Here is a 15,502-nt window from a genome sequence, read left to right as displayed (position 1 = left end):
AAGTGAATTATGCAATTCTTTGGGTAGCTTACTTCAACATTTTTATTTAATGCTTTGTGATTTAAGTCATTATATTTTATGAAATAAGGCTAGAATTCAAAGCAAATAATTTACCTATTTTAGTTACATTACCACACAAAAGGCTTAACTATGTATGCTAACTTGACTCTCCACATTATTTATTTTCCATTTGATCAATAAAGTAGTTTTGAATCAAACCTAGGACTATGTTTACAACATCTGTAATGTAGATTTTTTTTACTATTCTTGATCAGTTGGTTTGCTACAAATAAAGTTAATGTTATAATTCACAACAATTAATTTTTTCACATTGTGATAAGGACTTCAGCTATTTTGTCATTGAAAACACTAAAATTTTCATAAAGACAGCATAATATTCAGGAATACTTCTGAAATAGCTTCCTAAGTGCAATACTGTTCAGGATTGTTAAGTTCCTTCACACATAAAACATTAGAAAAAAATATTTTATTAAAATCCTCTAGTTTTTAAAATTTTCCTGATTCATCATGAAAATTCACAGTGAGGGAAGCTGTGATTGAGACCGTTGGCAGTGTTTGCAGGACAAGGGCCAAACAAAGTGCCAATAGATAGAAGTGAAGATGAGAGATTAGACTAGATTTGACAGCAACAGAATCTATTTTCTACTTCTCACCATAGGTGTTACAGCATTATACTATTAAAAAAATGGAAACCTCAAGGAAAAACAACAAAAACACCAAACTCTAATAAATCGAATATTCACAAAACATGTCATAAATGATCAATTTTACAGTATGTTAACCATTATTAGCAATAGCGTTGCACCGATAACGATACCAGTATCAGGTGGGGCGCCATACAGCACTAAAATGGTGGTATCAGAATCGGCGAGTAAAACAAATAGGGCACCGATACCATTTTGAGAGCAATGTTTATTTAACTATTGTCACCCTTTCCAGGTAGGCAATAAAAAGTTCTACAGGATTCACTTTGTATTAGTTTTTTTTTCCTGCTTCACAAAGGTAGGCAGGCGCTTGACAAAGCAATGATGGCAGTTACTTTACATTCAAGTACTATGCAGTTCTTCATATATACACACCTGACACATCAATTTCAAACAGATGGTATCGGTATCGGCCAATACTGTACAGCCAGGTATTGGGTATCAGTATCGGGGCAATGCTAATTAAAAGGAGTTACTCAAAGCAAATCTGTCCAACCCTAGCTCAAAGTACAGTCTTAAAAACATACTTCATGTATGCCTTTAGTTTTGGCCAAAGGAGATTTCTGCAAATGTTAGAACTTTTCATTAAGAGTCAGTTTTCCATTTTTTTTATAAACCTGGAATAATTAGATAATTTCAGAACATTCCTGGTATCTTCTAAAAGGGCCAGATTAATCTGCTAGTGAATGACCCAGATGCAAGTTCATGTGAGCATAATTTAAACACCATTCATGTGTAAAATGTGTTAATCTGCTCTGTACAGTAGAGACAACACAATGCTGCTTCCCTCCTCAGTCAGAAGGAAAGTACTGTCATTTTGTTCAGAACATTGCTTCACAGGCCAGTGGCCCATACGATATTCAAACAAGTGGAAACTATGCCATCTGCAACCAAGCATACTTTAGTCTTGTGTAACTTATTTGTTCCATAGTTTCCCCTCAGCTGCCAACCTTTGGTTTAACCTACAGAGCTGCCGAAGGAAGCCGTCATTGGGTCCAATCTCCCTTTTCTGTCGCACCATGGCCAGAGCGGAGTGGACATCCATTTTTTGGTGAAGCATTAGGTAAGCGATGACCAAGGTAGGTGAGCGGCTGTAACCTTCCCTGCAATGGACGTACACCTTTCCTAGAAGGGAGAAAAATGCCAAAGTTTTAGTTGCTTTACTACACATAAGATTAGAAAAGGTCATAAAAATGTTTCAACATCAAGTTTTTCTTGAATTTGTAAATTTGTGAGAAAAAAAATGGAACATAGTATGTCATATTTATCTGATTCAAAGTAATTTAAAAGTAATTTAGATTAGACAAAAAAAAAACATCTTTTAAATGTTGAAAGTCGTAATTATGAGGTTTTAAGTCATAATTGTCTTTTATAGTGACAGTTATGAGATTCAAAGTCATAATTTCAAGGATGAAATTTTGACTTTTTTGATCTGGATATTATTACTTATAGCGTTAAAATTATGACTTTGAATCTCATAGCTGTAACTATAAAAGACAAAATTATGAATAAAAAAATCATAATTATGACTTTGAACATCAAAATTATGTTTTTTTTGTCTCATCTCAGTGAAAAGGTACTTTTAATCCAATAAATATGACACACCACTTTCCTTTTTTCTAAGTGCTGGAAATGGATTGCTATAGCAATGAGATCCAGAAATAAAAAAGCATAATGTGCATATTAATCTAACTGTATATGCTCAAGTTAAAACTAGATCCCCAACCTTTTCCATTTTTATAAGCCAGGGCCTTCTTTATAAAGTCTGCCGCCTCTTCAAAGTAGACACTGATGTCAAAGTGGTCGGTGTCGTTGGCTGGGATGCCATGGTAGACGATTCCTGAGCCGGCGTAGAAGTCGGCACTTGTGTTGACGTGCATGAAGGAGTTTCCCTCTGCTGCATTCAGGATGTGAGTGATGCGTAGACGCTTAAGGCGCATCACGTTTGTTGCAACAAATCTGAAAACAAAAAGATCAGTATTATCAATACTCAAAACAAAATGTTTTATTATGTTAAAATAAACAAAAGGCTGCTTTGGCAACCTGTCATGTGCTGACAGATGTATGGTTAAAAACGTACCAGTAATGGAAAATGGAAGAAAATGGAAAAATCTCATCATGCCCCTTTGGCACCAACTTAAAGGGGAACGCCGTTTTTTTTTTACATTGGGCCCTTGATTTTATGTTATTACATCATGTTCTACTCTCCCATATGAGTTTTGTGCCATTTGGAGCCATTCTGAAGATATTCGGTTAGGTTATATCCAAGTAACGTCTTCCTATGGGAACGAGTTGAATGCACAAACTGAACTATTCATATTTTTTTCTTTATGGTACACCAGCATTCATAACATGTAGGTGAATCACTGTCCCCCAGACAACCGCGGTTAAATTTTCTATATTTATATATTTTAAAAACAAAGCGGAGGGGCCAATATAAAAAAAAAAGGCATTCCCCTTTAATGATATTAAGGTACAACAACTCTTAATATAGGACATTATGGTGTTGAAGAAACCATATTTTTCACCACTTAGAAGAAATTCTAACAATCGCAACTTAATAAAATACAGTTTCAATTGCAGTCACTCAATTTTGGTCACATTAAATTTAATCAAAAATAATACACCGGTTTTCCTAAGGACAACAGAGCCCTTAAAGGTGGAATTACACTTAAAGTGGGTTTACCGCCACACAGAAGAGAGTTTTTGCTAGCATGCAGATCCATATATGCAACTATAAGTAAGCTCTTCACACAAGGGTACCACAATAAACTTCTTAGCACCTGTTTGATAAGTGCACAAGGTGTGTAATAGTGTTTTGTAGTGCAGATGCATATTTACTCATATTTCATTGAGCGTACAGGTTCCTTTGTTTTAGTGACGTTTTTGTCATGTAGAGGGAGCTAAAGTTCTGATAATTTATTCACCAATAGAAAGTTTTAGTGTTATGTGCAGGGTGAAGGCACAGATGGTTGCATTATTATGTGTTTTTTTTGGTACTAGGAATTATGAAAGAAAATGTTAAAAGTTATATAAGTATGCATGGTAAAAGATAGTAATAGCACTCAAGGTAAATATTTAAGGATTCAAAGGGTTTTAATAATTTCAGACTTGGAAGTCCATCTATCCCACCATTTTCTACTGCTTATCCAGGACCGGGTCGCAGAGGTAGCAGTCTAAGGAAAGGTGCCAAGACTTCCCGATCGACTCACACTTCTTCCAGCTGCTCTGGAGGCACCCTGAGGCGACACCAGGCCAGAGACATAGTCCCTCCAGCGTGTCCTGGGCCTTCAACAAGGCCTCCTCCCAAAGAAACATGCCTGGAACACCTCCCGAGGGAGGCTAGCTGGAGGCATCCAAAACAGATCGACGTGGAGGAGCAGTGACTATACTCTGAGCTCCTCCCGGGTAACTGAGCTCCTAACCCAAGGAAACTAATTTCAGCAGCATGTATTCGCGATCCTGTCCTTTCTGTCATTACCCAGATTTTATGAGCATAGGTGAGGGTTGGAAAGTAGATCGATCGGTAAATGTAGAGCTTTGCACCACTACAGTCCTGCCGACGCTGCACCAATCCGTCAATCATCTTATGCTCCATCCGCCCCTCACTCGTGAACAAGGACTTTCCACCAACATGAAGAGGGGAGTCCACCTTTCTCCGGTGGAGAAACATGGCCTCGTATTTGGAGATGCTGATCCTTGGAATTCATTCATGGTAAATTAAGAACCCTAAAAGGTTAAAGACAATTTACTGTCTGAGTTACCAATTGTATTTTTTATTTCACATATTTTTTTTTTTAGGTCTTTTTAGTTCACATGCAAGGCTATTCAATCAAGAGATTGTGAACCATTAATTTGAGGGACCATCTTTTCAAACGGGGAGGCTATATAAGGTTGTGAAAACAATAAAGCCTTTATTTTGGCTGCAGTCTGCATATCCTGATCGACAAGATCAGATGTGCAATTCAACGAACTATACTTATGTCTTTGAATAAATATATTTGGATCAACAAAAAAATTATTCATCAAATCCACTTGAGATTAGTATGTCAAAAAAGGAAGTCATAAAACCAGTAAATCTTTTTAACAGAAAAAGTTCCATCCTGAAAACAAATAAGATGAAACAATGATCAGAGATGTTGATGTCATTAGCCCATGCTTCCCACCAAGATGGTCTCACAACTAAACAGGAACAGACCAGATCTTATTGCCACATTGCCAGACAGGACACTGTATATATAAAAAAAAAAAAGGAACAGACCATATGGACCTACTATGATGATTAAAAGGGAAGACTTTTAAAGGGAAGAAAATAAAAATATTGCCGATTTCAAAATTAGAGATTGAATGATGAAAGGTGGTCTGGTCCTCCAGCAGTCTAAGCCTATAGCAGCGTAACTATGCCATGCAGATATTGTAGGTCAGAAAAACCTGAGCCACTGTAAATTTTGCTGTATTGAAAATGAATTGTAAGTGAATTAAGTGTAAAGAATCAGCCCACCAAAATAATCTGCAGCATAATGATGATATAAAAATAAATACATAGTATCGGTATCAGCCTTAAAAAAAACCCTGTATATGTCGATCTTTACTCTGTGCTTAGAGTTTTCTCTGTGTTGCTTACATTGACATGTTAACATACTACCTAAATAATTAACATAAAATAGATTTTTTTTTAAATAGTCTTTTGTCCTCTCCCTGTACTATTTTCTTTCAGGAGCAAGACGTGCTCCAATTAACTGAATTTCTGCTGCAATGCTTCAGACCTCTTTCCTCTGAAAACAGAAGAGCTAAAAATAGTCAGTGGAGTCTGATGCAGACATCCATTCCTACAGAGAACCTAAAGATCAAAACATCAGAGAAACAGCCAAGCCTGGGCGCATGTTCTGTTTATCCAGCTCCAAGCACCTTTATATAAGCAGACTAAATTTGGCCAAACTTCCTTTTTTAATTCAGTATAAGAGTAGGTGGTATGAAAAAAGGTAAAAATAGAGTACATATCTGGAAATATTCTACCATGACTGCAATTAGAAAGCAGGCTTTGTTTTTAATGCTTTTGAAAAGCTATGAAAAGATTAGAAGTATAGTTTTCCCTAACATCTCCTGCTCTACCTCCTGTGTACCAAATGTGTGATTGTTCTAAGTCATATACTTTGTGTTAGACACTACTTTAACCCTTTGATGTAGATATTTCATGAATACTCTAAAATACTGTTAATAAGGAATATGTAGTGTATGCAGAAACAAATCTATTCCTGCATACAATCCGCAGAACATGATTCAGAGACTCTACGACTCATTGAATTTTGAAAAACACAACCTACAATTTTAACATTGGTATTTCATGTGATAGATCAACATAAAGCAGAAAAAAACCATGAAATTGATGGATTCCAAAAACAAATAAAGATCCAAGACGTTCAGCCTAAACGTCTGAATCAGTACAGGATCTAATTTTAGGGTTGAGCAATGTTTTTAGGTTTTAAAAATATCAAGATCTTAAAAATAAACAGAAGAGAGAGAAACAAGACGAGACCAAATAGTTTATGTTGCGATGGTTATAACTAACGCCATTAGCCATTTTTGATCTTTATCTACAGCTGTTGTAGATGTGACACTGAGAAAAAGCTTTGATTCAGATATCCCTTTTTTATGGCTTTATCAAAAAGGAAAAAATATAAAAAATAATTTTCACTCCTTTTCACCTAGTTTGCAGCTACGTTTTTTTTTTTTTTATCAGGAGTATATTCACTACCAGCTATTGAAAACTTTTATCTTTGGTAATGACCTCAAAGTCAACTATTGCACATCTATACCTGCTATTCTATGGAATTTAAGCCAGGACTCTTGCTGAACCCATCCAAACATTAGAGTTAAGCTTAGAAACATGTGGGTTAAAATCAAAATGAGTTTAAGGCTAAATGTTCAAGGCCCACTGGTGGATTTAGCCTAAGCTGTTAGTTTCTCTTACACAAGTTATCCTACATGAGAGCCTCTGTTAATTGCCTACTTGTCTAAACTGGTCATGTATGTTTTTTTATGTTCAGTACTTTTGATCCAAGGAATATCTGATATTGTTTGGTAATCAAAGGCAGCTTTAAACTTCTCAACAACTTTACCCTGCTGTGCTGAGGACATTTTTTTAAATAAATGTTTTCCAGTGTAGTCCTGTTTCTCTGACTGTGACTGGCTGGATGTGCTCTCTTCATCCTCTGACATGGGAGCTGGCTCGGAGCTCGTCTGCCTGGCTGTGTGTTTCCTGGACTGGGCCGCTTTTTACAGCTGCTTTTCGTATCTCTGCTTCTGTCTCCTTGAACCCCAGTCAGCCTCGGCAGATGGCCGCTCACACTGAGCCTGGTTCTGCTGGAGATTTCTTCCTGTTAAAGGGAGTTTTTCCTCTCCACTGTTGCTACATGCATGCTTAGTGTGAGGGATTGCCTTTAAGTCAATGAGTCGATTTAATCAACTGGTTTTCCTTATAGAAAACTTTAAATCAATTTCACCGTATGATCTGGTGAATTGCAAAGTGCTTTGAGATGGTGTGCTGTGAATTGGCGCTATAGAAAGAAACTGAATTTAATTTAATTAAATAGAATACATTAGTAGTCCATACATAAAATACAATTGAGAACACAACAGAAAACCCAAAAATAACTATGTAGAGAAGCAGCTGCAGGTGTCTGTGAACAAGGATGATATAATTGTTTTGAAGGATGAAATTGAGTCTATCCAGTTTAAGAATATTTTGCAGAGCAGAATATTTTGGTTTAGATCAAAGAGTGACCCTGTTAAAGTCCAGACCTAACACACAAACACTAAATCCCTCTATCCTGTCTGATGAATCAAAAAAGGATCAGCTAGATGAGGATGAAAAGAACGCAGAGAAAAAGAGGTCTAACTCATCCAGGAGACAGAAGAAGCACAGCAGTTATTTTCGGCTCATCCATATTTCATCTGTGCTCCATTTTATTTACAGGACACTTTTCCCTAACCTCCTTGCTGTGACACAGCACATCATATCTTTGCTCCTATCCACCAACCAGGGAAGCAGCATAAGGTGCAGCAGGGAACCAATTCAATGAACTCTTTCTAGAAAGATGTAGACTGTTCAGTGTTGAATGTGAGATACCCCCCAGACAGACAGATAATTAAATTGCATGGTTATCATTTTAGAAGATAAGGAATGTCCAAGACTTTATTTGCAGCATTAGTATATGAACAGATCAGCTGATAATGAACTTCTATAAATTCAGACTCACGCATTGCCGATGTAGATCCGTGGATATACCTCATGGAAGTGTTTGGTGGGCCAGCTGTAGAAGCCGCTCTCATCCGTCAGTAGATCGTTGAGTTGCTGCAGAGAAACCTCAAAGCTGGACATGTTGAAGCGATCAGGAAGCGCTGTCTTCACATCCCTCTTATGTTTGTTCTTCATGTCTGAGGAGGGGTGCAGCAGGACCTCCAACAGGCGCATTTCGACGGCAGTGAGGCGGCAGGCAGGTGTCGGTTTACCGTAGAGCAGCGAGCGGTCAGCTGTTTTTCCAAAACAGGCGAGCTGCAGGGAGCGACAGCTGCAAGGGCGGAGTTAAGCTTTCTTCGTTCCCTTTGGGTGGTTCCCTTGCCCCCAAATAAATAATAAATGGTTAAGAGGTCAGCAACGTTTTTAAGGCTTAAAATTACTGTAGCCGAGGGACAAAGATGTGTATTATGGGGCACTGTTTTGGTTTGTTTGGTTGTTCATTTTCTTGTCATTCTGTTTGGTTGATGCTCATGTTCTTCATTGTTTGCATTTGCATCAGTTCATGTTGTTTTGGGGGTGTGTGTTAAGAGCATGTGAGTTTCACCCTGAGTGATAAGGCTGTTGTGTTTACTCAAGTGTTGTGCTTCATCCCTTGAGGAGTTTGAAGAACAATTAAACACTGTTACAAATTAACCATCTAATCCAGATTTTTTGTCACACTCATTGGTGATACTATACTTATACTTGGGTATTAAGTCATGGGATTCTCTTCCAGTGCGGACATCCTGGCTCGGACTAGAAACGGTTTTAGGAACGGTTTAAACAGTTTTGGGAACGGATTAAACGGTTTTGAGAATGATTAAATGGTTTTGGGAACGGATTAAACGGTTTTGAGAATGATTAAATGGTTTTGGGAACGGATTAAACGGTTTTGAGAATGATTAAACGGTTTTGGTTTTGGGAACGGATTAAACGGTTTTGAGAATGATTAAATGGTTTTGGGAACGGATTAAACGGTTTTGAGAATGATTAAACGGTTTTGGTTTTGGGAACGGATTAAACGGTTTTGAGAATGATTAAACGGTTTTGGGAACGGTTTTGGGAACGGTGACTAGAAATGGTTTTGGGAACGGATTAAACGGTTTTGAGAATGATTAAATGGTTTTGGTTTTGGGAACGGATTAAACGGTTTTGAGAATGATTAAATGGTTTTGGTTTTGGGAACGGATTAAACGGTTTTGAGAATGATTAAACGGTTTTGGGAACGGTTTTGGGAATGATTAAACGGTTTTGGAAACAGTTTTGGGAACGGATTAAACGGTTTTGGGAACAAATCTCCGCCCTGGCATTTTTCCACCTATACCGGCTCACTTATGGACCTCCACCCCCTGAAAAATAAGTGAAAGCACAGGCATTACAAATACCCATTTTGAGTAACTGATCTATCTTCAAGCATCACACGAGAACCATCACCTAGACTTCTACAATGCAGCTTTACTGGCTTTGGTTATTAACAAGGACGCAACATTGACTGCTACTGCATAACGTCCACTCTAATCACATCAGCAGGGTTGCCAGATCTTACTAACTGATGCATTCCAGACCAAATAATGTTAATAAACTGCCTGGATATATGCAATCTCACCCAATTTGAACCAAAGTTTATTGATCTCTTAGGCCATAAATCTAAAGAAAAAAATTTTTCACCCATAGACGGCCGTCCTAAACTGCCGGATTGGGAAACATCCCAACCTGGCAACAATGTATGTAAGACAGTAAAAGTTAGTCTTTAGATACAAAACCCCATCATGCGCTGCAACATATTTTTGCAAATATTCTAACATACATTTGCCAAATATAAGAGGAACATCATAGTTTGGTTTAAAGAAAGCATTTTAGTTTCAATATAATCTAGTTTGTTGCAAGGATTTTACGTTTTAAAGAAATAGGATTTTACAGTTTGAAGAAATAGAAAATTACACCATATGCCAACCTTCACAAGGATGTGCATGACAAGTAAGGGCTATATATACTGCATGCATCATTTAGGTAGTTAACATTGTATTAGTTCTTGAGCTCCTTGAGTTATTTACTGTCACAGGTAGGTGCTTCAGCTAGAGCAGGGGTGCCCAACCAGTCGATCGCGTTCTACCAGTCGATCGCGAGAAGTTTTACAATGTAGACCTGTTTATGGCTATGACAAAGAAAAAAGAAAAAAAGTTGTAAAAAACACTAATCAAATCATTGATCACGAGAGGCCAATGTTAATTTTCATAATAATAAAATGAAAAATAAAAAGTATGCAGGAAACCTTTTTTTATGCATGCTGATTGCTGGGCATGGTTTGCCACGGTTGCTAGGTTGTTACCAGGGACTCTAAAGCGCGAAGAGGAATCTGCAGAGATAATGACATCTACAGTATCACAACTGATGTGGCTCCATCTATGGTTGGGCGCACTGCTGGATTCATTGCTCTGTTCAAGCTGTCTCAAACTTTCCCAGATTTTTGGAGCTACCGCTGCATCATTCATCAACAACAGCTGTGCGGCAGTATTTTAAAAATGAAGCATGTCATGGACGTTGCGATGAAGATCGCTTGCTCTGTTCGGGCCAGGAGTTTTCAGAGGCGTTTATTCCGTGCCCAGCTCGAGGAGGCAGGTGCAGACCACACTGATCTGCTGCTGCACACCGACGTCAGGCGGCTGAGCCGTGGCAGATTCTTCGAAAGATTTTTGGAAATGTGTTGTTCTTTGATTCCATATAGAACAGACGAGGCGTTCTGTATATTTATTTCCAAACTTCCACAGAACCTTTCAGTAGGAAGCTACATTCAGAACCGCCCTCTCGCTCTGCCTCCAACCCGTGACGCCACAAGCCCCATTGCATGCTGGGTATTGGAGTTTAAAGGAATAGTACACCCAAAACATGATTAGCCTTCATTTTCTACTCACCCCCACGCTGAACAAAACTCTGGAGTACTTTTTTGATATCTCAAATGCATCTGGAGATCTGGGAGGCTTCTTGCTGTCTGCTGACATTCAAATAATGGAGGTCTATGGCGCCCGAGACAGAAAGGTCCACAAAAGTCCACAAAAACGTGTCAATATTCCTCCATACTGCTCGTCCAATGTAATCCAAGTGTCCCGAGTTTGTAGCATCCAGAATTTACTCGAAACGAAGTCATTTAGAACGTTTTAGAGCCTAAACAGTAGTGTATAGGATTTCCTAATAGCGCCCCCATGCGCGCTCACGATTCTACGGAAGCCGGCAGACCAAACCAGCGCATTCAGCTCGGCAAAGAACTCATGCTCTTCCTCAACACTGAAGTCCTCAGACATTTTTCTTTCGTTGTTTCTTTCTTTGCACAGGTAAACAGCACATTTCTTCTTCTACGCTTGCATTATCGGCAGAGCAGACGCTGAATGCGCACTTTCTTCCGGTTTGGTCTGCCGGCTTCCGTAGAATCGTGAGCGCGCATGGGGGCGCTATTAGGAAATCCTATACACTACTGTTTAGGCTCTAAAACGTTCTAAATGACTTCGTTTCGAGTAAATTCTGGATGCTACCCACTCAGGACACTTGGATTACATTGGACGAGCAGTATGGAGGAATATTTACACGTTTTTGTGGACTTTTGTGGACCTTTCTGTCTCGGGCGCCATGGACCTCCATTATTTGAATGTCAGCAGACAGCAAGAAGCCTCCCAGATCTCCAGATGCATTTGAGATATCAAAAAAGTACTCCAGACTGTTGTTCAGCATGAGGGTGAGTAGAAAATGAAGGCTAATCATGTTTTGGGTGTACTATTCCTTTAAGAGCTTTCCGGCTCATAGGAACTCACAGGAACTTTTGCCTGAAATTAAAGAAATAGTCAACAACCCATTCTGCTGTATGTTGCATCTTCACATCCACATAGTTTGTACTTTCCTATTTTTATCTGTTTTACTGTTGAATTTTAATCCATCTGCCAGTTTCTCTGCCAATGCCCAGTGAAGTTTATCATTCTGAAATAGTGGACTTCCCTTCTCCTTCTTACTGCTTTGAAGTGATCATAGACTTGGATAGATTTTATTTGTGTTTTTGTTTACACAAGTGTAAACAAAAAGAACTTTAATTTGGAACAGCTCACTGAACAATTTCATCTTTTTTTAAAGTTCAGCCTTTAAGGAGGGCTGGCCCTTGCATGCTGAATTTAGGACTGGCCCACCGGGCACCTTCCCGGTATCACAGATTACCAGTCCGAGCCTGCTGACATACTAACAGGATCAGTCAACATTCACCTTAACTTAATAAAGATATTTTTGTTAATTTCTTTTGGATATTGTCATAAGTTAGATTGATAGCTTAATGTTCATGATTGGACAGATTCCTAATTTTGTAATAGTTTCATCATCAACTTTTTATCAAATCAGTCAAACCATTTTAATTAGTGTTACCACTAGTTTAACGTTTTTAATCGAGTAATTTAAATTTTAATGCAAATGCATTATAACCGGAAATCTTTTTAATTAAACCTTTATAGGGCACTTGATGAAATACTGAAATTCCGATTTTCAAGTGGAATGTTATTAAAAGGGAGAACATGACCTTACTTTGTAACTTTTAAAAACTGTGTTTTTAATTGCAAATATAAAAGTCAAAATAAATTCCTAAAGCAGCTACCTGCTTTAGAAAGAGTTTTTTACTCTTCTGTAAGAGATTTGTAAAAAACACTTACAGAAAGACACTTGTTTTATTACAACCAATTCCTCAGAACACTACTGCTGATACTGGATCTTACATTGTTTAACTTTGACTTTTTAAATGAGCTTTTTAACGTAGCTTATTAGGAGTTTAATTTAACATATCAACTTTTCATTGTACTTATTTTACAGTAGGTGACATATGACACACAGTAGGCAACATTAAATTACTGGTGGTTATTTAGCTTTAAGACAGAAGTGAACCTTGTTGACTCTGCAGACCAAATTTGACCTCACAATACTGCCTTATATAATGCAAATTGGTGATTATATTCAAGTAAGCAAAAATATGGTAACAGTTGTACTCCTAAATTATTGCCAAACAGGAACATAAATATTTATTGTTTTTAATCATATATTTATGTTATTAAACCACCAGAATGGGTAAAAGCTATACATAGAAAGCTTTTTTTATTAATTCAATTCAGTTTATTTATATAGCACCAATTCACAACACATGTCATCTCAAGGCACTTTATAGTTGACCAGATCAGACAGTCAAAGTTTTCTATCTAAGGGGAAAGCAGTTGATTGCATCGACTCATTGACTCGAAGGCAATCCCTCACACTAACCATGCTTGTAGCGACAGTGGAGAGGAAAAACTCCCTTTTTACAGGAAGAAAAAGCACAGAGAACATAATGTTAGAGATTGAACTAACAAATACTGCAGAATGGGGAAGAGAGATAGAGCACTTTCATTGCAAAAGCTGTAGTACAGAAATATCCTCTTAAAATCAATGCTACCTTCAGGCAGCACAAACATTCTAAGTTCGATTCTAGAGCCATGTTTAGTGGCACTCTGGTGCGTTACCAAAGTTGTAATGAATCTATTTCTGGGAAAAGTTCAATTCATCCATGTAACCAATTTGGAATCCAGATTTTTGCCAAAAGTAGAGTGTTTTCCATGCCTGATTTTTTTTTTCATTAATTAAATCAGTGAGTCATTTTAGAGGTGTGCTGCCCTGGAAAAAAACCATTTGTAAATAGCACAGACTTAATAAGTGAAAGACCCATCAAAATGACAGGGTTAACAAGAATGACAAATGCACTTAATCAATCTGTATTATTTTTTTCCAGCTACAACCGAACAGGAGCCTGAGGGGGTTCTTAAAAACCCCACTGAAACCCCCAGGAAGGCTGAATGTGAAACATCTCAGCTGCTACTGCGGCTGTGATTGGCTTAAAACTTGACATGGAAAGCAGGTACCTAATAAACTTGAACAAGTATACTTTTTTGAAAACTTTTTACAGGATGCTTCCCAGATTGATTTGTATGGTTCAATTTGTATTCTACAACGTATCCATCTGCCTTATCCCAGGTTAGGTTTCTATGTAGGATCTAAAAAAAGTTTAAAGACTAATTTCTCCTTACTGTGCAGTTTGCCAACCTTCAAATAATCATATCTTCTTAAATTCTTTTTTTTTTTTAGATTTCATCATGTTTGACATCACTGAAAAGCCTAAAGATATCTCAGAAATTTCTCAAAAGAGCCCTGGGTAAAATGGTTGATGGTTTTGCCACTGTCTGGCAAATTTGTTTGGGCACTTAAAGGTTTTTTGAAATCTGGATTAGGGTATTTTGAAAGCTAGTTTCTGTGTTTTTTTTTTTTTTTTGTGTGAACTGTTTCTGTTTCTAGCTCCTCTGTTTCTAAATAATGATTCAGTGATTTGGAAGTTTTTGCATTCCCTATTTCCACACAAAAAACACACAAAATATCTCAGAGAATGAAGGAGTGTTGGTAAAAAAAAACAAAAACAAATTGGTTTTGCAAATTTAAGGTTTGACGTTTCAGTGATCCACAGGAACATTTGAATGTGCCTATGCCTTGAAGCAGAACATTCAAAAACTATTTTTAATGATGCTTGGCATGCTGAAAAGGACTTGTAGTCAAATAAATGACTAACGTCATCTTTCTGCACTAAAGGAATGGGTGGGGGCTGTTGCCTATTTTCAACAGTTTTTTGGCAAAAAGCGGGGTACACCCTGGACAGCTCGTCATTCCATCAAATGGTAACAGAAATATATACATACTCACACCTAAGGGCATTTTAAACTCACCCATCACTCCAACAGTCATATTTCTAGACCCCATGCATACACAGCGAGAACTTGCAAACTCGAAAGGCCATTTCAAACCCAGAACCCTCCTGCTGTACGGCAACAATAAAATCTGTACCACCCCATAGCAATTTTTAATTCAATTCAGTTTATTTATATAGCGCCAAATTCACAACACATGTCATCTCAAGGCAACCAGATCATACAGTCAAATAGCACAATTTCCATTTCACTGGGTAAAATAAATATTGGCTGCTTGAGCAAAACAAGGCATAGAAGTTGGTCAAACCTTAATTGGTAAGCTTAATATTAGTAAGACTGTATTTTCTGTAGCTGGCACCAACTACAACCTTGTCCAATGCTGTGGTTAATGATGCCACCGAGACACTCTGCTTAACACTGAGCAGTTTGTGTCCTCATTTCACTAAACCCTTTGGATCCTTTCAGCCCCGCTCTGGGCCATATGAGACTGAGAGTGGAGGTAGGAGCGTATGCCTCAGAGCTTTCACCCAGTTTATTTGCATGGATCCACAACACTCTAAATAACCTTTACTTTAATAATAAATTACTTATAAACAGGATTTGAACTTGTTGACCCCGAACTGAGAGGACATCCAAAAACATTCAGATCTGCAATTAAGCTAAAACATAGACTAGCTGTTGCACTCGGGTAAGCAATTTCTTACAACCAGGGAACATAAGTTAAAAATATTTGTTTATTCCACTGCAAGCTT

General features: G+C 37.8%; 1 protein-coding gene across 1 annotated transcript; it reads right to left on the bottom strand.

The window, feature by feature from the left end:
* Window positions 1-1,268: 1,268 nt before the first annotated feature.
* Window positions 1,269-8,310, bottom strand: LOC119797423 (dual specificity protein phosphatase 3-like). The gene is made up of 3 exons (XM_038306489.1): window positions 7,985-8,310; window positions 2,452-2,684; window positions 1,269-1,850 (listed from the first exon to the last, which is right to left on the bottom strand). Exons 1-3 carry the CDS (start codon window positions 8,197-8,199, stop codon window positions 1,642-1,644), a joined length of 657 nt encoding a protein of 218 aa, XP_038162417.1. The 5' UTR covers window positions 8,200-8,310; the 3' UTR covers window positions 1,269-1,641.
* Between the last annotated feature and the right edge of the window lie 7,192 nt (window positions 8,311-15,502).

This window comes from Cyprinodon tularosa, unplaced genomic scaffold, assembly GCF_016077235.1.
Source record: "Cyprinodon tularosa strain WSP-4 unplaced genomic scaffold, ASM1607723v1 ctg582, whole genome shotgun sequence".
Taxonomy (NCBI): Eukaryota; Metazoa; Chordata; class Actinopteri; order Cyprinodontiformes; family Cyprinodontidae; genus Cyprinodon; species Cyprinodon tularosa.
Note: the sequence above shows the minus strand (reverse complement) of the source record. Positions and strands in the feature narration are given on the sequence as shown.

Coding starts and splice junctions, on each gene's coding strand:
- LOC119797423 (XM_038306489.1), bottom strand. CDS start 8,199: ATGCGCCTGTTGGAGGTCCTGCTGCACCCCTCCTCAGACATGAAGAAC. Junction 2,685..7,984: donor CGGATCTACATCGGCAATGC/GTGAGTCTGAAT, acceptor TTTTGTTTTCAG/ATTTGTTGCAACAAACGTGA. Junction 1,851..2,451: donor GGCTTATAAAAATGGAAAAG/GTTGGGGATCTA, acceptor TCTCCCTTCTAG/GAAAGGTGTACGTCCATTGC.